Source organism: Mus caroli, unplaced genomic scaffold (genome assembly GCF_978045245.1).
Source record: "Mus caroli unplaced genomic scaffold, Mus_caroli_1 scaffold_8, whole genome shotgun sequence".
Taxonomy (NCBI): domain Eukaryota; kingdom Metazoa; phylum Chordata; class Mammalia; order Rodentia; family Muridae; genus Mus; species Mus caroli.
The window spans coordinates 65,381,618-65,404,311 of record NW_028227263.1 but is presented as its reverse complement, the minus strand read 5'-3'; the positions used below and the strand labels follow the sequence as shown (position 1 = coordinate 65,404,311).

The 22,694-nt window shown below is 47.4% G+C and overlaps 2 protein-coding genes across 6 annotated transcripts in view; both read right to left on the bottom strand.

Moving 5' to 3' along the window:
• Positions 1-7,309: 7,309 nt before the first annotated feature.
• Positions 7,310-9,891, bottom strand: Rps17 (ribosomal protein S17). The gene is made up of 5 exons (XM_021167442.3): positions 9,798-9,891; positions 9,453-9,604; positions 8,890-8,995; positions 8,315-8,380; positions 7,310-7,429 (listed from the first exon to the last, which is right to left on the bottom strand). The coding sequence occupies exons 1-5, from the start codon at positions 9,798-9,800 to the stop codon at positions 7,349-7,351; spliced, it is 408 nt and encodes a 135-aa protein (XP_021023101.1). The 5' UTR covers positions 9,801-9,891; the 3' UTR covers positions 7,310-7,348.
• A 1,725-nt stretch (positions 9,892-11,616) lies between these two features.
• The window catches only part of Cpeb1 (cytoplasmic polyadenylation element binding protein 1), a 103,136-nt gene continuing 92,058 nt past the window's right edge, over positions 11,617-22,694 (bottom strand). For 2 of the 5 annotated variants that reach the window (XM_029479982.2, XM_085841597.1), the window contains exons 6-12: positions 22,031-22,144; positions 21,670-21,723; positions 20,600-20,736; positions 16,336-16,534; positions 14,942-15,036; positions 14,387-14,467; positions 11,617-13,026 (exon numbers count right to left, since the gene is read on the bottom strand). In XM_029479982.2, coding sequence (XP_029335842.2) covers positions 12,928-13,026; positions 14,387-14,467; positions 14,942-15,036; positions 16,336-16,534; positions 20,600-20,736; positions 21,670-21,723; positions 22,031-22,144 — 779 coding nt within the window. In that variant the 3' untranslated portion in view covers positions 11,617-12,927. Of the gene's footprint in view, positions 13,027-14,386; positions 14,468-14,941; positions 15,037-16,335; positions 16,535-20,599; positions 20,737-21,633; positions 21,724-22,030; positions 22,145-22,694 lie in introns of all 5 variants that reach the window. The other 3 variants (XM_085841596.1, XM_021166888.3, XM_085841598.1) reach the window with 2 other exon arrangements.

Genomic DNA, 22,694 nt, shown 5'->3' with positions numbered 1-22,694 from the left:
TGCTGGAAGGGCCGGTGAGTCACAGAGAAGCCTGTTCCCTGGTGGCAGCAGAAACAATGGCCGGGAATGGAGCGCCATCAGCTCACACAGCCAGGAAGAGACTGAATCCGCGTGTAACAATTGTCTCATCCTGCTGTGCCCAGAGGAAACTCCAGGCCACTCACATCTGTCACACTGGAGGCTGTGCAGTCTGTTCTGTGGTTTCGAGTCAGAAAGGAAAGACTCCAAGGAAAGCAAGCTTCCGGATCATCACCCTCCAGAAAGCTCTGCACCCCACAGCCACGGTGTCCCAGGGAAGGCGTGCATCCCTGCCTCTTGGTCCTTCCTGCCTGCCTGCCTGCTCCGCGCCACCCTTCCGGCTTCCTCTAGCCCCACTGCTCCTCAGCCTCCAACCCCACCTGCAAAGCCGGGTTCCTAGCCGGAGTGAGCCCTGTTTAGAAGGGAGGACGCAAACTCAGCCACCAGGAAGCAATAGCATCCAGTCAAGGGCCAAGAACAGCACTGTGAGTGGAACAACGTGGGAGGGTCAGGGGCACATCAAGGCTCTGTGCTATTGTCAGGAGAGAGTGGAAATTATATAGCTAGAGGGTAGACTGAACAGGCTTTCTAAAAATAGGGTTAGGGGCTAGAAAATGGGTTGGCAGTCAACGGCACATTGCTCTTCCAGAGACGGGATTTAGTTCGCAGCACCAACAACCACCAGTAATTCCAGAGGCTCTGGCGTCCTCTTCTGGACTCCACGAACACTTACACACACGTGTACTCTTCCAGGGGCACACATAAATAAAGAGGGGTAACTGTTTAGTATATCCAAGGACAGGAAGACAAAAATAATTTGGGGTGGGGATGGGGTGGGTGGGTAGGGAGATGGTTCTTGTGAACGGAAACTCTTGAAAAGGAGCTGTGTCTGCAGAAACTGACTGGTAGAACTTCAGTCCAGTTGGGAGCCTGGAATGCTGCAGGTCCCGAGGCTAACTGCAGTATTCTGGGGCAGTTCCAACCTCAGAACAGCCATTCCTTGTCCTCCTGTGTCAGAGCTAACACAGGGCACTAATCCTGTGACTAACTAAGAGAGAAACCTTCTAGAATCCATTGACTTAGCGGGTCACTGGCTTCCACCAACTCGAAAGCTTGGATGTCATGAGACAGCATCCCAGGCCTGGGTGGAAATGTCCCCATCTCACTGTGCCTGTTCTTTGATGTATTAGCCCTGATTTCTGACTTTATTCTGTAAAACCATAAAAATTTCATTAAACTGCCGGGCGTGGTGGCGCACACCAGCACTCGGGAGGCAGAGACAGGCAGATTTCTGAGTTCGAGGCCAACCTGGTCTACAAAGTGAGTTCCAGGATGGCCAGGACTACACAGAGAAACCCTGTCTCAAAAAACAAAAAAAAAAAAAAAAAAACCTTCATTAAACTGCTTCCACAGTGAAACATGGAATTTGGAATAATCTACTGTGTTCCCAGGCCATGGTCACTCAAAAGGGCTCTAGAATAATAAACTAATTCTTGTTCTCTTAAGATGGGGTGTGTGTGTGTGCGTGTGTGTGTGTGCGCGCATGCACACACACATGCAAGGGAAAAGCACTTGTGGGCTGGAGAGATGGCTCAGAGGTTAAGAGCACTGACTGCTCTTCTGAAGATCCTGAGTTCAAATCCCAGCAACCGGATGGGGCTCACAACCATCTATATTGAGATCTGATGCCCTCTTCTGGAGTGTCTGGAGATAGCTACAGTATACTTACATATAATAAATAAATAAACCTTTTAAAATGTTTAAAAAAAAAAAGAAAGAAAGAAAAAGGAAAGGAAAGAAAAGCACTTGCGGGCCTAGCAAACACAGAAGTGGATGCTCACAGTCAGCTATTGGATGGATCACAGGGCCCCCAGTGGAGGAGCTAGAGAAAGTACCCAAGGAGCTAAAGGGAACTGCAGCCCTGTAGGTGGATCATTATTATGAACTAACCAGTACCCCAGAGCTCTTGTCTCTAGCTGCATTTGTATCAAAAGATGGCCTAGTCGGCCATCACTGGAAAGAGAGGCTGATTGGACTTGCCAACTTTATATGCCCCAGTACAGGGGAACGCCAGGGCCAAGGGGTGGGTGGGTGGGTGACTGGGGGGTGGGGAGTGTATTGGGGACTTGTTGGATAGCATTGGAAATGTAATTGAGGAAATTACCTAATTAAAAAAAAAAAAAGAAAAGCACTTGCAAAAGTATAATTCTAAAGCTGGGACTCCCGACCCACGGGTCTGGGGCCTGCCTGTAATCCCGGCAAGAAGCAGGGCAAGCGGCTAGCCCGATCGCCTATAGCAGCTCCAGATTCAAGGAGAAACCTTGTCTCAATAGACAGTGCTGAGAGCAATGGAGGAAGGCTCCTAACTTCAACCTCAAGCCTCTGGACTCACCCATGCACCAGTGCACCCCACACACATGCATATCCACACGCCAGTGCACCCACACACGCGTATCCACACACCAGTGCACCCACACACGCGTATCCATACACCAGTGCACCCACACACGCGTATCCACACACCGGTGCACCCACACACGCGTATCCACACACCAGTGCACCCACACACGTGTGAGCATGCATTCTTTTCCTTCGTGACAGAAAGTTAGTTACCTTACAGAAAGCTCTCGTGTCTGACCTCATTGTTCACCTCAGGTCAGTCCCCAAATACTCATGGTTTTTTGTTGAATGTGTTTGTCTTGCTTTGGAGACAGGGTTTCTAGCACAGGCTGGCCCCTAACTTCCTGCGTAGTGCTGAACCTTTCTTCCCCCACCCCAAGACAGGGTTTCTCTGTGTAGCCCTGGCTGTCCTGGAACTCACTCTGTAGACCACGCTGGCCTCAAACTCAGAAATCCACCTGCCTCTGCCTCCCAAGTGCTGGGATCAAAGCCGTGCGCCACCAGTCTGGCTATTTCTGACCCTCCTTCCTCTCCATCTCCAGTGCTGAGAATTGTTTTGTTTTGTTTTTCTAGATATCTAGCCCTGGCAGGCCTGGAATTGTGTGTCAGCCAGCTGGCCTGAGGCACCCAGGGTTAATATGCATGTATTATAAGTCAGCGCTGCCGTGCGGGTTAGGCGGTGCCTCCTGCATGCTAGGTGAGCACTCTGAACTAAGGCCCAGCCCAGAGCCTTTTAGTTGTTTTGTCTTTTAAACTCCACCTCACAAGGGCTGGGGTCCCAGGCTTGTACCACCATACCCGTCTTTTGAACCTGGTTCAAATTCACTGCCTAGAGGCAGGGTGGGACCTCCAACAGGGAAAAGCTTTAGAAAATGAGTCTTCCTTCCCGGTGGTTTTACGAGGAGCATTGGAGACATTGCTCTGAGCATACATTTCCTCCAATACCATCCATCCACAGGACTATACAGATTAGAGTGGGCAGGATTATGTAAGGATTAACCTTGCTACAATGTGCCAGTTACAGGAAGAGGACAGACACTGAAGCTTAGACCTTCAGAGCTCTGTAGTGACGACATCAGCTGCTTGTCCCACCTTTGATCTTGGAGAGGATTTGAGAAAATTTTCTCCTATGGGAAACTAACAAATTATATTGTAAACTGCCGTGTACTGTTGGTCTTGCTGAGAGAGAGCTAGACCTCCTCAGCTCAGACTCACGCCTGCTTCTTCTAGGAGTCCTCCAAAACTCCCTATCCTGGGCAGGCTGGCCCCTGGCCCTGTAATGTGGACCAAGGAAGGCAAACAGCTAAGGGTACTGGAAACACTGCCCCTGGAGAACAGCAACCTGGCCAGTTCATCCCCGCCTGGGGTAAGAAACACTGGCCTACCTGCCACGGGCTCGCTCACTCCATCTCGGGCTCACCCCCAACCCCTCGGACACTCCGGCTGGCTGCCTTAATGAAGCTTTTAAGCTCCTGGCTTGCAGATGTCATTTCTCACTGCTTGCTATTTGTCCTTCTCCTTTTGCTTGCTTAATAAACTTAAAGCACAGCTCCCCAGATCATTCTCTGGATAAAACAGACTCTAAGGTGGCCCTGGGACACAACCACACTGTACTTGTAGAGAGACATCAGATCACATTGAACAAAGACCCAGCTACATCTAATGTTGACAGTCCCGGACCGGCCCTACAAAGCTACTGCTGTTCTCCACTGACCGTTGCTTACAGTTCTTGAGGAAAACAATTCCAGACAGAAACAAGAATTTTAAACTGTTTAAAAGAGGCTTGTGAGGTGGGTATGGTGGCACTGGACTACACAGTGAGTTCCAGGACAGCCAGGAAGGACTACATAGTAAGACCCTGTCTCGACAAACAACAAAAAGAGGCTTGTGTTAATATCACTTGTTATATGACAATTAATTACAATATCAAGTACAATCATTATGAAAGTAACTCGGGCTAGAAGCTCAGCGGTTAGTAGTGGCTGCTCTGGCAGACCTAGTAGGTTAGGTTCCTGAATGCACATGGTAGCTGAAAACTACCTGTGATGCCAGTTCCAGAGGACTTGCTGCCCTCTTCTGGCTCCTGCAGGCACTGCACCTACACTTGTACACCTACACTTGTACACAAACACACACACACCCCCCTCATGCAAATATCCATCCAAGGCAGCGCTTGTGTTGAAAGTACAATGGCAGGCCCTCTAGCTTTAACCATCTACAGTTCTTTTTCTATTTGTTCCCGGCTAAGTGGTCAAAATCCATGTTTTAAGAGTTACTGTTGTGGGGAGGGACAGGTTTATTTGGCTTAGACTTCTAGAACACTGTTTATCATCAAAGGAAGTCAGGGCAGGAGCTGAGACAGAGAGACAGACCATGGATGGTTGCTGCTTACTGGCTTGCTAAGTCTGCTTTCTCTGAGAACCCAGGACCACCAGCTCAGGGGTGGTAGCACCCACAATGGACTGGGCTCCTCCATCAATCACTAAGAAAGATAATATCCTACAGGCTTGCCTACAGCCAGATCTCATGATGGCATTTTCTCAATTGAGGCTTTCTGGTTACTCCAGCTCAGTGGTTTTCAACTTACGGGTTGTGACCCCTTGGTTCAAACAACCTTTTCATAGAGGTCATATATCAGAAATTGGTATCGTATCAACAGTAGCAAAATGATTTATGAAGTAGCAATGAATAAGCTTATGGTTGGGGGTCACCACAGCATGAGGAACTGTGGTAAAGGGTGGCATCTTTAGGAAGGGTGGGAACCACTGCTCTAGCTTGTCAATTTGACTTAAAACTAGCCTGCACAACCCACCATGTCTCTAATGCCAAACAGACTGCACACAGGAATAAAGTAGAAATAAGCCAAGTGTGGTGGTCCAGCTAGAGAGAGGCAAAGGAAAAGGTAGGCAGGGCTCCAAGTATGAGGCCAGCCAAGGCTACCCAGTGAGACCGTTAACACATCCACAGAAGGAATAAGTGTACCGGTGTATCTGAGCTGACTTACCATGTGAGGCTAACTGAGGCAAATCATGATAGTGGTCCAACTGTTGTTAAGAGGGCCTCAGAGTCCCTGGACTCTGGGATTTATTGAAAATTATAAAATGTTGAAAAAATAATCAAAATATACTGTGTTCATAGATTGGCAAAAGTGTGCTGGCAAGTTTTGTCATCTAGACACAAACTAGAGTCATCTGAGAAGAGAGCCTCAATAGAGAAAAAGTCCCTGATGATGGTGGCACAGACCTACCTTTAATACCAGCACTTGGGAGGCGGAGGTAGGCAGATTGGAGTCTGAGGCCAGCCTGGTCTACAGAGGTAGTTCCAGGACAGCCAGGACTGCACAGAGAAACCCTGTCTCAAAAACTGAGAAACGAGAGCACGTGAGCAAGCACACCTATCAGGGCTTCCTTCAGTGAGTAAGATGTAGAAGCATATGCCAAATAACCCTTTCTCAACTTGCTTTTGGTCACTGCCTCATCACAGCAACAAATCACAACTAAGATGTGGCCAACTTGGCCCTAACAGCCCCCTCCTAACACTCATCCCAGCAGTAGCAGCCCCTGAAGCTCCAGATCTCAGCATGGTTGCGCAGGGGGTGAAGTTTCCAACATTGGAGACATAGTGGACTTCACATAGAAGACACAGCTTCATGGTGTTCACTCCAGCAACACTGCTTCCTAAGAACACACTATTTCTTCTTTGACGTCTACTATCTTCTAGGCTCCTCAACAGTCCATCTCTTCAATTCTGGATTACAAGTGCACACAGCCAAACCTGGGCTCCACGTGTGAGCTAGTGGCCCCAGCTTGGGTCTTTATGTCAAGCACACCACCTGGTGAGCAGCTGCCCAGCCCTTTCATTATTGGGGGTTGGGGCAGTTTTCAGAGTCTCTAGCCCTGGATGTCAGATCCAACTGTTTGTCTCCCCCTAGTGCTGAAATTAAACATACCCAACAAAAGCCACTCTTAGCTCACAGGCAGGCAGCCAGCCCATGACAAGTGACTTGTTTTCCAACTTAATTGAGCATTAAGAAATGTGTGATAGAAATGTAAGATAGAATAAAAGATACAGGGCTTTCTTGATTACAAGTTTTATGCTAGCAAAGCTCATCTAGACTCAGTTTACAGTAGAGCCAGTTGTCAAGGGTCACAGATTCTATAGGGACCCTGCATCAACATATGTTCTCACCCCAGCATTGCTAACACAATTGTTTCTGAGGACACTGCAGTCTCTAAAGTAGACACTGCCATCTAGTTTATGCCTTACAAAGAGTGTTACCCTTACAAAGCACCCAGGAGCCAGCACCCCCAAGCAGACCTTGAGCTCAGCATAGCAGCGGCCGACCTGCTCAACACCTGGAAGCAACTCCCCCATGAGCCAGGAAAAAAGTCCCTTCCCCATGCTTGCTCAGTTTTCCTTACAGCTGCTCATTTGAGGGAGAAATCCCTTCTTATAATGTTCTAGTAAAGGGAGTTATCAACAGATACTATATGGGAGAAACAAAAAATGCTCATGAGGTAGTCTAGCCTCAAATACTCAGAACTAATTACAAAGGCAAGTTTTCAATTCTAGAACTCAGAGTAAACATTAAAAACTTATCAGGTTGAAAATGGTGTCCAAGAGCAACACCTGTGGTGGTCATGCAGGAAATGTCAAAGCCCCTACCCAAGGAACAGAAACAGGCACACCTACCTTACCCTGGTTGACACCATGGTCATTCAACTAGGCGTGCTGACCCCAACAACTTTGCTTATCCAAGAAACTTAAGTTAACAGATAGCAAAACAGCTCTCCACCATGTCCTGAGTACAGGAGGAGCATCTCCCCAAACCCTAAACTAGGTTTGTAAGTGTTCAGCCCTCCACCCGACCCTAACAGCAAGAATACAGACAAACTTGTTTTCAGGTTTATTGAAAATATGGCATAACAGATTAAACAGCTCCACGTGGTGTTTTGAAATTCATGCCAACTGTAGGCTGAGTGACCTGAAGGTTAGAGAGACTGCCAAAGTCCTGCAACAAAACAAGACACACGGTGAGCGGGCACTCTGCAACCCCAGCCCTGCAGCCGACAGACAGAGACCATGGGCCCCAGGAACTTTTCCAACACATACCGGCTAATGAACACTCACTCCCCTCCTACATCTAACTCTCTGATCCAACCTTCAAGCAGGTATTCCCTAGCCAGGACACACCAACAAACCCAAACCACTACAACAAAACCCACGCCTGCCCTCCATAGCCAAGGATTCAGCACTCTACCACTACCCCCAACTAAAGCCCAAAAGCCTGTAAGGATGTTCTTAGCACAGGTAAAGCTACAAAAGCAGCACACACCACGGTCAGAGGGGCTCAGAGTTAGAGCCCCCAAAACACTCCCCAGCCTCAGTCAACACCTGAGAGGAAACCTAATGTACAAAGCACAAGGAGTGGAGGGTCAGGCCTGTCCCCAAGAACACTCAGTTCCTGGGAGCCCACCATGGTCTGGAGCCAAATGGTTTCAGAAGGCTGTGCTGAGACAGACCAGCAGTGCTCCCAGCTGCTGTTTCACTGAGCAATGCGGGGCCCAAGGGGAGAGTATCCGCTTCAAACTGCTCAAAATCACGAACAGCATGCTGGACTCAGGCGCCTATCTCACCTTCACATACTTATACAAAAGGGCCAAGTCTCAGTCCGCTGAGATAAGCCACCTTAAGATAGCTCAACTGTGACTAGCCTGACTACTGTAGAAATGAGACCAGGGAGGAAAGCAGGTAACAGCCAAAGCCGAAGGGGGCGGGGCAGGCCACAATTCAGGAGCAGCCCCAAACAAGGAAAACACACCCCTGAATTCTCACAGAACAAGCAGCTACAGCCATCTAGAAACCAGGCGTATTCAAGGACTCAGCCAGCACTCACCAGAAGCTTCAGCATCTCCTTGGTGTCGGGATCCACCTCAATGATCTCCTGATCCAGGGCTGAGACCTGAGAGAAAGCAGCAAGTTCAAATTATGAATGCCCGGCTTATCTTTCACCTCCTCTGTTCCCAACTCAACACATACCCTTAGCTGTCCTGGAAAGCACTATGTAGACCAGGCTGGCTTCAAGCTCAGACATCTGCTTCCCAAATGCTGAAACTAAAGCTGTGCACCACCACAGCCCACTTTATTCTTATGTCAGAACCATCTAGTGTGCGTTCAGAAAGCAGGGTTCACACTGGGATGTCAAGCCAACCACGTCGGGAGGCAGTCTCACTAGGCTCCCACGTGAAAACGCATTTAGACCTCGCAGAGAAGCTAACAGGTAGGCTGACCACAGGCACCCTCAGCTGGGTGTGTTGGCCCACGCCTTTAATCCCAGCACGCACAAGGCGGAGGTGGGCGGATCTCTTAGCAGTTTGAGGAAACAGGTCAAGACTTCACAGACATCCAGCTGCGTTCCCACCACAGGTGAGCCCCCAGGAAGAGGTGCAGAGGAAGACCCGCAAATCTTACCTCAGGAACGTAGTTATCTCTCCTCTCTCTCTCTTCTTCCTGCAACTTGATAGAGATGCCTCTCACAGGACCTCTCTGAATCCGCTTCATCAGATGCGTGACATAGCTACAAGCAACGCCAAACAGTGACCACCTCCCACCCAGAACAGGACACAAAACCGACTTTGTCTCTACATCAAGGTCGGCCTCACCATCGGAGAGACACAGAGACACACACACACACACCACTGTTGAGACGTCCACCCCTTACATCCTCACACGCCGTCACCAGCCCTCCTCCGGGCGTCATGTACCCGGACTGGTCTTATCCGTCGTACGGACACAACACTGCTAATTTTTCGCACAACAAGGCCATAGTGGTAAAATGCGGGAAGCAGAGACCACAGCAGTAAGGTTTTGAGACCGGAGCTCTGCCTTCAGCTACCGTAAGGAGCCCGAACTACGATCACGTCGGCAAAACCCCACTGTGGCCAAGGCACACCTCCAGCCCTTCGCCGGGCCGTCTGGGGAAAGCGGCGGCACCGGCCGGGCAGGCTCTCCCGGCGGCCGCGGCCCCCACTCACCCGGCTATCTTGTTCCGAAGCTTCTTGCTGGGGATAATGGCGATCTCCTCGCACACGCGCTTGTTGGTGTGGAAGTCATTACCCAGGCGCGTGTAGTACTTCTCGATGATGACCCGGGCCGCCTTCTTCACGGTCTTGGTGCGAACACGGCCCTGAGGATGGAGAGGGCAAAGTCACCGGGGAGCCCGCGCCTCCCGCGGAGGGGCCGCGGCGCTCACGACTTCATGCGGAAGCGCGCCAGGCCGCCGGTCACGGCGCCGGCCCCTCGCTGCGGACTTGAGGCCGCGACGAGCGGAGGATGGGCGAGGATTGAAAAGGACGGAGCCCGGGGAGCCAAGCACCTACCATGTTGGCGGGTCTCGGTAAAAGAGGAAACAGGAAACACAAGAGAGGCCTATAAAGCGCGGCCAGAAAGCCGCTTCCGCCTGGCTCGCGAGAGTCCCACAGCGGCCCCTAGTGGAGTGGAGTGAGACTGCCTGGCTGTGGGCGGGGCGAAAGTCTGCGCGTGCGCACGCCGGTAGCTCGGCCGTCTTGGTTTCCACCCCAATTAATTCTGTGCTTCTCTTGGGCGTCCAGTGTGTTTTAATCTAGGAGATACTTTGAGGTCCTGAGATGGAGCCTATAGGAGGCCCGAGCTATGAAAGATATAGTAGTAAACGGGGTCATCCCCGATTTCCACCCTACGCGCGCCTCTAGTCAGAGATTAGTGGGGTGTAGCCTAATTGGTGAGCTTCCTCTCATTTCCTGGTGTCACAGCAATCACCACCTAGAGTGGCTTTCCTTCACATCCCAGCACAGTATTCCATTAGAGCTGCTCTCAAATGTCTGAGCACAATTACTTTTCTCAACTAGGTCTGAGCTAAACAGGAAGGGCTAACCTCGAGTGCTTAAAGCAGTGGCTGGCTCCCAGAGAGGTCTCAAACATTTTTATCAACAAATTAGGATCTCAGTTAACTAGGCTGTTCTCGATGAGTAGGGAAACTATCTCCAACCTTCAGCTTCTTCAGGTTGTTCTGCCATACCCAAGCCCAAAGCAGGCTCTTAAGCTACGACCCAGTAGCTTCATCTGTCCAGAGAGGGCCTTTCCTCCAGCTGTTTCCTGGGACAGGGTCCTGCACTCAAACCTAAGGAGACTGTGCTGGCCACAGTGCATGTATCAAGGGGCCAAGGCTGTGCTTCATCCTTCAACTCATCTACGTCACTCTGGTTAGGTGAAGAGGTGAAAGTCCTTACTCTAAAAGTAGCTCATGGCAGAAGGAAAAAAACCGATGTCCTTGACTTTGGACCTGGAAGAAGACTGAAGAGATCAAAGGATCGGTAATCCCTGGGGGTTGCAGCTTATGTTCCCAGTGAATTCCCAATGAAGTGGAGGCCAGGCTCCAGGTGGAAGACTAGACCTTACAGTCTCGTAGGAAGAGAACTCTTGGATTCTGATGAGTAGTGAGTTTTTGCACCTTACAAGGATGCTTTAGTACCTAGGAGTCCCTCTCCCTCAGACTAGAGTTTCCCAAAGGATCAGTTCAGCACGCTGCCTTCTCCACTTGAAAAATCCTCAGACCTGTCATGAAACCATGGAGCCTGTAAGAAAAGCTAGTGTAAGGGCTGTGAAGAAACAAAGCACTGCAGGGTGTGCTGGTGCATACCTTAATCCCAGCACTTGGGATGAATGGTAGGCAGATTTCCTGAGTTTGAGGCCAGGCTGGCTTACATAAGGAGTTCCAGGACAAAGCCACAAAGACCCTGAATCAAAAAAGCAAAATAGTAACCACTCAGAAAGGAATTACACCAGCACAAGTGCGTCCAAGAGGAAGGAGGAACACGTCAGGGCTCACGGGAAAGCAGCCAGCAAATGGCTCCTGACGCCTTGGGAGTTGTGCCTCTAGCATTCCTAGGGCTCCATCTGGAGGAGGCCTTGAGGGGCAAGAAGTAAAATGTATAGGCAGGCCTCCTATTCAGATTGTAATCACCCAGGAACTAGACACTCCAGCGTGGCTGACCAGGATGTAACAAGTTCCACATAGGAGCGGGTCTCCGCATGTACACCCCATCCCTCTGGGCTGGTATCCCATTAGTGAGAATCCATGAAAAGAGGACTGGTCTCTGGAGTCTTCCCTGCTTGCTACCACCCCACCCCCACCCCCAGATACAGAGACAAAACTACAACTCTGCTGCAACGTGTTTATTATGTGCCAAAAAAAGTACACCACAGCTTACTCCACACATCTGTAGGAGAGTGCAGTCTTGCCTGCATATACAACAATGAGGTAGAGACTTCACACACAGCTTCACAAAACCCACAGAGTAGCTGGGATATGCAACAATGCAACGTCAGCTCAGCAGGAGGGAGGGTTATGACACTGGCTCTTTGGCACACAGCGTCCCTAAGAGGGGCAAGTGATCCTTAAATTAAAAAGAAGTCAAGTTTTCAATTCCAGTAGCGTCTTTGTCAACTGTAACTGTTGATTCATACATTCGTCAAATAAAAGTTGTAAGGAAGGGTATTTGCCCCTCTAAGAGAAAGGGCTCCTGTGAGCCTTCACCTGCCCCCACCAAAAAGCAGCCCTTTTTTTTTTTTTTTTAATTTTTAAGCTCAGTTACAAAAGAAAAAGTCCTGTGACTGTGATTAAAAACTTCTATCAACCCTCCCCCGACGTAAGTGCAACATAAGGTGCCACAAACCATTTAAAACTATATACAGCAGCTGCTCAGACTTTTCCTCCGGTCCAGTTTTAAATAAAATAATTTTTCTCTTGGTTACAAATGCTTTGATTTGCAACTGTGACCAGCAGTCCCCCAGACACAAATTTGCTATAATGTTAAAAGCTGCCAAGAAAGAAAAAAAAATATATTGTTCCAAACGACTTAAAAACTGTTTTAAGGAGTGTAAAAAGGAACCAGTAAAAACCCTCGAGCGTAAACTATGAAATATGATTTGGTTTAAATGAAGAGCAAAGTCTCCTTTGTTTGTTACAGTAAAAAACACCAGCTGAACACTCAATTGATGCCGTTCAGGTGGGGGTTAAATCAATGGAAAGGCACTGTATGGCAACTGCAGAATGAACGAACCAATGAGACCTGCGCATCACCACCATCAGTATTGCAAGGAATGTAAAAAGCGCTTTAATAAATAAACCCAAGTGTAGGCATCTGTGTCAGACCTTCTGGACACAGTGGTTTTTTGTTGTTATTTTCATTTGCAAAATGAGGAACTAGAATCTGGGAAAACTACAATTGCTTGAGGGTGAGCCGAGGGTCCTTGCTCTGGCACACCCCACTGAAAACAAGACCTGACAAAACTCATTGTGCATTAATTAGTGCAGAAACAAAGACAGTTAGCAAGTACAAAGGTGACTACGATTCTCCCTTGTCTGCGGAAAGCTAGCTCCCACGGCGCCTGTGCAGCGAGTTGCTGCCTGACTTGACAGCCTTTGGCACCACAGGCCACTGGGCAAGGCCAGCTTCTCTAGCTGGAATCTCAGTTCTTCTGGTTCCTCATTAGGGGGCTATGGTGGCGTAGGCCTTCCATGCTGTGTCGCCAGTGCCAGCAGCTTCGGCAAAAGTACTTGAAGCAGACCTAGGTTAGGGGAACAGAAAGAGGTGTGTTAACTCTAGATATAATGGTTCTGCTTTAAGAGAAAATTAAAACCCCTGGCTTCTGTGGGGGCTAGAAGAGAGACTTCCTGCTAGCTTTCTCATCCCAAGAGAGCTTCTGCAAACAGTTTAGGGTTCTGGTATGACATGTGAGACCTTGTAGCTTCCCAATTTTCTTCCCTTCTCTTCTACACAGCCATTCATTCAGTCTCAAGGCTGCCAACATGAGAGAAAGCTGAAGAACTGGGTACAGATTCAAGTATTAGGAGAAGTGCCCTCCTCTTCTCAGTGAGAAGTGACTGGTTTTGCTAGCTGGGTAACCAACCCCAAGCAAGTCAGTCATAACCTCCTAACAAGAATATGACGTGGAGGAGTCACTGTGAGTTACTAACCCATAGAAGCTGATTTAGAAAGATATCTGTCTTCAGGCTTTATCTTACTGTAAGCTCAGTTAGGAGCTTCTGTCTGACTTTATTTATAGCCTCCATACAAATAACAGCATCACTGTAAGTCAAACTAAGCATGGATGGATTGCTGGAGTCTGGAAGGCTCCCAAACATCTCATATAAGGTGGAAAATGTGTTTCAATGGTTGTGCCTGCACAAGATAAACCCAGTGAACATTCCAGAATGAACAGAAAAAGGTTCACAAGCAACTACTCCTAGCTGAGAGCTACTGACAGCTGATAGCTTCTAGAAGAAGGAAAGCAGGTTTTCTGTAAGGTGACTCCCTGGTAGATGGACCACTGCAGTGTACAAGTAGCTTAAATGGGACTAGGTGTTGATATACACTTACATACACATATGTATTTATGTGTGTATGTGTGTGTATATGTACATATATACACACACATACATACATACATACATACATACACACATACCACATGTCAGTGAGTGAGAGAGAAAGTGTGTGTGTGTCTGTGTGTGGTGTTATGGTAACACATGCCAGCGATTCTCATGCTCTGGTAGGAGCAGTGGGTAAGAGGCTTGCTGTGAGATCAAAGCCTGGTTACATAAGTTAACAGCCAGGACAAAACAGTAAGACCATTTACAACAACAGCAGCAACAAAACCAAAAAACCAAAAGTACCCACCATTATCAATGCCATACCCGTACAACAGCAGCAGTCCAGGAAGGGAAGGGCCAAAAGTCCAATAAGCACCTTTCCTATGCCTAGAGTTGTGGATCAATCTATGTGCAGAGTGGTCTCCACTACACGTCTCTATGCTCTTAGAAAGAAGTTACCTCAGAACTCTACTTCTCCTGTCATAAATGTGCCTTAATACATTTTTAAATTGTGGTAGGGACTTCACAGGCATCTACGATGCCCAGAGGACTCACCTGATCTCGGCAGAAGAAAGGACCAGGTTGTGAGCTGCAGATAAGACACAGAGAATCTTCTAGATAGGGGTCAATCTGAACCTGAGGAACAGCAACAGAAGATAAAATGGCTCCATGGGTCAGAGGAATTGTAGTTACATATTACTGAGTATATAGGGATGTAGGATGTTTGTCCTTAAGGAGGCTAGACAGAATTGTAGGCAAGGGCTGAATATAGATCCTAAATGATAGACTCATACCATACGTTTAGCATTTGGACAACCACACACCTTACTGGCTGTTCTTTCAGGCAAAATGAACCCTAGTCTGGTATCAATTAGCAGCAGTTAAGTGTTCAGAGGATTTAGGTAAGAGTTCATAAAATTGCTACTTAGCAATTTCAGACAAATATCAAAATGAGGACCCTTCTCCCTAACCACACTCATATGCACAGAGTCCGAGTCTACAGAGGAACTCAGGTTAAGTCTGCAGCTGGGCTCACTTCTCCAATCTTGGAGCTACACTGTTTTATAACTGATCCAAGTCTCAAAATAAGCACACTAACCACACACTCACCTTCTTGGTAAACTTGGTGGTTTTGATCTCCACAAAAGCAGCGGTGACTGCTTTCAGGTAACTACGTTGGTTATTGAAAGTCACACGACCAGACCCTAGGAAAATGGGCACAAGCTTATACCTTCTGCTCAAATTCTCTTAAATTCTCTTCAACATTCAAGAAACCTTGTTTCTACACCAGTGCTATCTAACATAAAGGTAAATATTTTATGTAATTTCTAATTTAGTGGTTGTCACAGCAGAATCAAAAGCAGTGGAATTTTAGTAATATATTTTACCTAAGTGTTCAAGTTACTTTAACACATAGGAGAAGCTGCATTTCAAGTACTTTAACAACTATCACACTGGACAGAATAGGTCCTAATCACGTTGATATAAACCACTAGGTAAAGAGGAAGGGAAGGGGCTCCCTCCAGTGCAGGTAGATGCAGAGGAGGACTACGGGCTCAGGCAGAAACCACGGCAGACTAAACCGTTTCCAAAGGGCAGGAACAGCACTCAAGCCTCCCCGTGCCCAGAGGTACCGTAGAGAACTAGAAATGAGCAGGAGAGCTAGGAGAATCCCTGTCCTGCCAAGTGCTGCCCCTGCTCTACAGCCTCTCAAGTCCTAGTCTCCATCTGCAGCACAGCACTGACAAGCACACAGTGCTCCTCCCCGGCCATATTCACTGTGGGTGGGTAGACCAGGCATCTGGGAAGGTCCTTAACTAAATGCCTTGATCAGGGTCCAGCTCTACTTCTAAGTACAGTCACAGAGATTCACTGCACTATGTCTGGAACTAACCTCCTTTCTCAGAAAGGCTGATCAAAACTCAGTCAAGACACGGACATTAAGATAAAACAGCTTAATGGATATGCAATTTTTTAGAAATTATCCAGAAAGCAACTGACCTGTCTCTGACTCCAGACAACATCAAAGATGTAAAAATGAAAACAAATTTCCCTTCCCTTTCCTTCTTGCCACTTCCCTTCTTTCCTGACAAGGTCTCAATATGTAGTCCTGGATGCCTTTGAACTCAGAGATCCACCTGCCTCTATCTCCCAAGTACTGGGACTACAGGCATGTGCAACTTTGCCTGGGAAGAACCTTTAATGAAGGAACGTTCTCAGTAAAATGTAGTCTTTAAATGCACAGTTTGGTTGTGTACTTTGAATTTCCAACAAACCTCTTTCCTCCTTTTCACCAGTCCTATCACAGTCCTACAACTACCCTTTTCCCCAATGTGTGAAATAGCAGCAGAAGCAAGATGCAGACGGGCCAGCACTGTTAGCTTCTGGAGGAAATGACGATCTGCAGACCTGGGTCAGGTCTCTACACTCCCAAGGGTAAGTATTACCATCTTCATCTACTCCCAGGGGCACCAAGCCTTCCCACACAGAAGTAGGACACTCACCAATGGGGTACTTGTGCTTATCTGTGTCAATCCCAGCATACACCACTCCACCAAATAGGTCATTCAAGATGGCAGCCAGAGCCTCAGCATTGAGCATCCCGTGCAAGGCACCAACAAACACCGTCCTGCTGGGATCCAGCCTCTGAGATGGGCTCCAGACAAAGTTGCTGTCAGCCAAGACCCAAGGGATTACCTGTACCTGAAAACCCCCCAAAGGTTTATCAGCTGGCATCTTCAAAGAGACCGAGCTTCCTGTGCAGTGGGGTACATGTTTTGGACACTACAGCTGCAGCTGCTGTGACTACACAAGGCTGGAAGGGCACTGTCACCCATCTGAGGCACACAGGCTTTAACCAACACAATGTAAGTTGAATCGCCTTTGTTCATAATGATAAAAGCAAATACAACTGAACTTGCTCATTCTACAGAGTAATCAAGAAGGTCAACTGACAGGCCCAGGATCCTATAACTTCAACCAAGGGCCACAGGAACTAACAGAGCACAAGTTCTCACAAAAAGGAAACAAGAGTCCTTGTGACAAGAGAACTCACAGAACATTTAAAAGTTAGAAGCATGGAGGACAGAAAGATGGAAATGCTTATGATATTACTGAGATAGTTACTGGTCTCAACCAGGATACTTAGAGGGCTTTGTTCCAGCAACAATGAGAATATCTTTCCCCGCCCTTTGTGTGTGTCTATGTCTCTGTCTCTCTCTCCCTCCCTCCCTCTGTCTCTGTCTGTCTGTCTCTGTATCTGTCTTCCCCGCCCTGTTTATGTCTCTCTGTCTCTGTCTCCCCTACCTCCCCACCACCCCCCTCTCTCTGTGGCCACGCACAAAGATTTAAAGTATTAAAAGTTTCACTAACACAGGGTAAGTGCTGATATCTTCTTTCCTCTGAGTCTCTGACCCCAGAATCAAGCCCAGTACAGCAGGCAGAGGGCTTAATGATCATCTAGGTTTACAGATGGCAGAAACTATTTATGTAAAATTTCCTAAATTTTCTTTAAATGTTTTGAAGCAGGAAGAGAACTGAGGCAAACACCAAGAGGTAAAAACAATTTAAAAGCAGATCTGAACAAGGTTGGTGGCAATGGTCACAGGTTACAAGGAAAGATATCCTTCAATGGACATGTGCAGAGGTCAGACTTCCTGAGTGGGAAGCGAGGAAGAGCCAGGCAGGGCCTGGAGTCTGAAGAACCTGGTAGAGAAAGTGCTCAGGGAGGCAGCAGCCGCACAGACTCGATGAGAAAGACTGCTCTGCACATGGGGCAGTCGATCTGCAGTTACAGGATCTATCACAGAATGTCTGCAGTTACAGGGTCACATACCACAGAATATAGGGCCTAGGGAGGACAGGTTAGTTAGGACAGGAGAATCTGGGTCTAAAAACAGTAGAACCACAAAATGAAAAAATTGTCTGAGAGAGAAAAGATGACAGGAGGGAGAGTCAAATATCATATTGATGATGGAGAACACAGTTTGGACATTCGGTCAGTGAAGTGAGAGGACTTGGGGGAGCTGGGGCATCAGAGAGACACTCAAGTCTCTGAGGTGATAAGGAGGGCTAGGAGGTGGGAAGGTATGACCAGGGCGTGAGCAGGCTGGCTGTCCTGTAGCTATGCCAGTCTCAAGTGTGAAAGCAGGGGACAAGGGAGGAAAGAGTAGATGATGTAATCTTAGCTACATGAGTTGCTTGAACAAGAGAAACACGGGGGGAGCGTCTATAAAGCACAGGACAGACTAGTCAATAAATTATTTAAAAGTGGTGTGACTGTCCTGATAGGCATTTCCCCCTTTAAGATACAGATTTTTTTTTTTTTTAAAATGGACTTCAGTTTCTTAGAGTTGATTTTGGTTCACAGTAAAAATGCACAAAAACCGACAGTCTCCGCATAGTGCACCCCTCCCCCAAAACACACGAGCCCCCTCAACTAGCAACATTCTGCACCAAAAACTGTCTGTTCTGGCTGATGACCCCACGCTGACAATTCCCATCTCCTCAAACCAGATTTGCACTGGGTTTTCTTCATGTCTGCTGCACATTGCTGGGTTAGAGGAAATGAGTGGCGACTTTGCAACACTGCAATGGTAGCTGAATGTCATCTCACAGCCCCCCAAAATACTTTGTGCTTTGTTTTAGTCTGTTTCCCTCCCCTGGAAAGCACTGATCGTTTTAATTACAGATATTTTTGGCTTCCTGTCTTATAGAGGAGCAATAAAATTTCAAAATAGTTTTATGTCACAAAAATGATGTTCTTTGGAATCATCCTAATAAAAACACTGTACCAATTTCTAAACTCAAAGCACCGGCTCTCAAAACTATCCAGTTGGGAAGCCTGATTAAAAGAGATTCCTAAACTCCCCACACAAATGATTCAGTAAGCCTAAAAATCTGCAATGAGATCCCCCAGTGTGAAATCAATGTGCTATCCAGGACACACCAGCTTCTGTCAAGAACGTTTAGAGAAGTATCATACTGACAGAGCTCTGAAACTAACCAAGGCCCAAGAGGGAGTGAAGCAGCCAAGGCAGGGTGGGTGCTAAGGAGTTTATGCACCATCATACATTATAGGGTCAGAAAGCACAGTCTGAGAACTAGGGGGAATATCTGTAGGGTTTTATCAGTTTAGTACAAGCAGAGAAAGCTTTCAATTTCATCTCTAAGATGAGGTTTGGGATTTAAGTGTAGATCAGAAAAGAATAGAAAGGGCTGGGAAGGCTCAACTCCCCACTGGCTCCAGGATTGTGTGTGCACACACACCTCCCTTTTATCCCACTAAGTCTCAATAGCTGGATTTTTTAAAAAATGCAATCTAGAAAATAGTGGATGTACTTACTGTGGGACAAAAAACAAAACACAACAAAACAAACAAAAAAACCCAGATTTCTTGCCTCAGCAAGAACTGGTGCCAAGAAAATCTAGTGTCATGATATGCCAAATATCAAGAAAGGAAGAATAATGTGGTGGTTTGAATGAGAAATGTCTCCCAAAGTCTTGGGTGTTTGAAAGGTGTCCCCAGTAGATGGTGCAGTTTGAGAATTTTGGAGGTATAGCCTTGCTGGAGAACTGAGTCAGTCTGAAAAGGCTTTGAAATGAAAATCCTCCTTTCACTTCCAACAACTTGCTCTCTCTGCTTTGTGCTTATGGTAAAAGATGTAAGCTCTTAGCATTTTGTTCCTGCCATTATTGTTAGCATTCTGTCTAAACTCCACCCCACAGTTTCCTGGCAATAACCAGGTATGTTCCTCCCCACAGCTACCTGGCAACAGCCTGGTAGACCTGACCCACTATAATAAAAGGGGCTGCTTGCCCCCCTCCTTGCTCTCTTAATCTCTTACTCTTGCTCTCCCCTTCCCCATTCCCTTCCCTTCCCCCTCTCTCCATGTGCTAATGGCCATGGCTGGCCTTTACTTCTCTCTCTGTCTGTCTCTGTCTGTCTCTCTCTCTGTCTCTCTCTCTCTGTCTCTCTCTCTCTCTGTCTCTCTCTCTCTGTGTCTCTCTCTCTCTGTCTCTCTCTGAATCTGTCTCTGTCTATCTCTGTCTCTGTCTGTCTCTGTCTCTGTCTCTCTCTATCTCTGTCTGTCTCTGTCTCTCTGTCTCTGTCTCTGTCTCTCTGTCTCTCTCTCTCCCCCTTTCTTTGCCTCTACTACCTTCTTAACTCCCCTCCCCATGCCCTGAATAAACTCTATTCTATACTATACCAGCGTGTGGCTGGTCCCTCAGGGGGATGGGATGCCTTAACATGGGCCCCTCTGAGACATCCCCTTCCCCCACACCTCATCACACACCCACAGAACATATTCTTTATCTCTTTATCCTTTTGTAAACACATCAATTATTAACTCTCATCCTTTTGGACCCATAAGCCCAAATAAAATTCTTTTGTAAGTTGTCTTAAGTCATGGTATTTTATCACAGTGACTGTGTTGGCTTCAATGAGAATGTCTGAATGCTTAGTCCTCCGTTGGTGGAACTACTTGAGAACAATTAGGAACTGTGGCCTTGTTGAAAGCCTGCCTGAGGCAGGCTTTGAGGTTGTGTTCCTTTATTCCCCAGGTGCTCTCTCTCTGCTCTGGCTTGAGGCTGAGATGCTGCCAGTGCCCTCAAGCCACTTCCTGAGCTCTAGCCTTCTGAAACCATAAACTAAATGAACTGTTCTCTTTTATAGGTTACCTTGGTCATGGTGTTTTATCACAGCAATAAAAAGTAACCAACACAGCAACGGAAAGTAACGAATATAGGATCACCAAGCTAACTCACCTCTTTGCAGCGCATCCTTCGGCTGGACATCTTGAAATAATATTCACTCAGGCCATCTGGGCTCAGCGGGTCATGAGAACAAGCCTGAAGCAAGGCCCGGACGGACTTCTCTAGTTCAAACACCAAATACACATACCCTATACTCAATGAAAGGAAAAGAAGACTTACTATCCCTCAGGTGGCCACTTAACATCCTCGTGTGTGGCTGAGGGGCCAAAGCTTTGAGCAGGGAGTTTCTTCCACGGGAGAAACATCAAGTGCAAGGCACTGTTTTGGAGGGTGGGTGCTGGGGACCCCGCAGTCTCCACCACTGAATCCAATCCCTTACCCAGAAGGCTTGTCAGACCCTTTACTATGCCTTATGCTATGCTAAGGGAGAGAGGTTTATATCAAATTTCATTAAGGGAAGGTACTGTTAAGCTGAGACAGAAGACCCCACCTATGACCATATAGCTGTCTACCCCAGAACACAGAGTATGCCCAGGTCCAACGGAGCCAGGAAAAATAGCAGGTTTATGGTCACTTTGCCAGGGGATGCAGGTACTGCTTTAAAAGCCTAATTAAGCCACTGGTTCAAGTTCAGTGAAGATGGGGCAGAGTGAAAATAGCACCTGCTTCTTTCTACAGGGCAGGACCTCATTTTAGACCAGTGAGGAATCAGATACTTGGTCCACATTCCTGCCAACTCCAAAGGGAATCTCAGAACTGGGGCACACAACAACCCCTGAGGCAGCAGAGGCAGGCAAAAGAACACTTGTGAAGTGAACACCTTATTCAAGAGGGAAGGCACCGGTGGGGTTTAGGTTCAGAGGGAGGTGCTCAGGAAGGGGTCGATGGTATCTCCCATATCACTGCAGATTTGGACAGATGGACAAAGGAGTGTGCAAAACAAAAGAGGGTGTGTTGACTTTACCCTGGAGTGCCTACTTTACCAGCATGCGTCTGTGACAGCCCAGCAACACATGGTGCAGTACATGTGAGGGAGAGGGAAAAAAAATTTCCTACCACGTCTTTATTACCTTTAGGCATATTACCTTTGGGAGGACACCGGGGGTGCTTGCCATCCTTACCAGGCCACTCCACACTCAGAGAGCCAAAAACACGGAAGGTGTTAACCAATCCAGCTGCACAGGTGGGGAAGAACAACAGAAACCAATACACAGTCTACTCAGGAAAGACAAACAGGATCAGCAGTACTCCTCCCAAGGCTCACTGCTCCTGAAAAACAACTCAGAACTGACTGCTGGTCTCCTGTGCAAGCACACACACAGCGCTCTACAGAAGCTTATGAAATGCACACTCACTCTCTCAGCTGCTCCGTAACACCCTGTGCTGAGGCAGAGGTTCAGGCTCTAAACTGGACGCTAGGGTTTACACTCTTGAAAGATATGCTCCACCTTCAACTCATAAGAGATTTCAGAGGCAGCTCACCTTCTGTAATATCCCAAGGAACACCTCCTAGGAACACCTTGCATGAGTAGATGGGGTTCTTATAGTTCCGGGGAGGAAGCTGGCCGCTCCAGGTACACGTAGCTTCATTCACAGCTGTGGGAGAAAACAAAGCAAAAACCAAGGGATCAGACAACCAACAGAGCCACTCCCTCCTCTGACATGGACTTGATGGGGAAATGGAACATTCACAACTGGGCTTCCCAGGAGAAGAGTATCCATGATTATTCTGGAAGACAGAACACTTTATGTCTCCTCAAATATTTAACAATCCTACTTCATCAGCTTTGCCTCCAATAAAATCAAAAGGAATATCAGATGTATAGGGTAAAAAAAAAATCACAACTAAAGCTATTTTGACTAAATAACTTATTAACTATCAACAAAGCATTTTTTTAACAAAGCAGTTTTATCTTGCTAATGTTTATAGTAGTAAGTAGATTTATAAATATTTAGGAGTAGACAGAACAACTACATATGCAATGCCCTACAAGTTTCTGACCCTCGTAGACTTTCTCCCTCAGCTAAAGGGACGCTCTTCTGTTTCCTCATCTTGCCTCTGAATTCATCAACTGCAGAAGTCACAATGCTGTCAGTAGACACAACTCAGTAGTAGGCACATCCCCACGCCCCACGACCCAGCTCA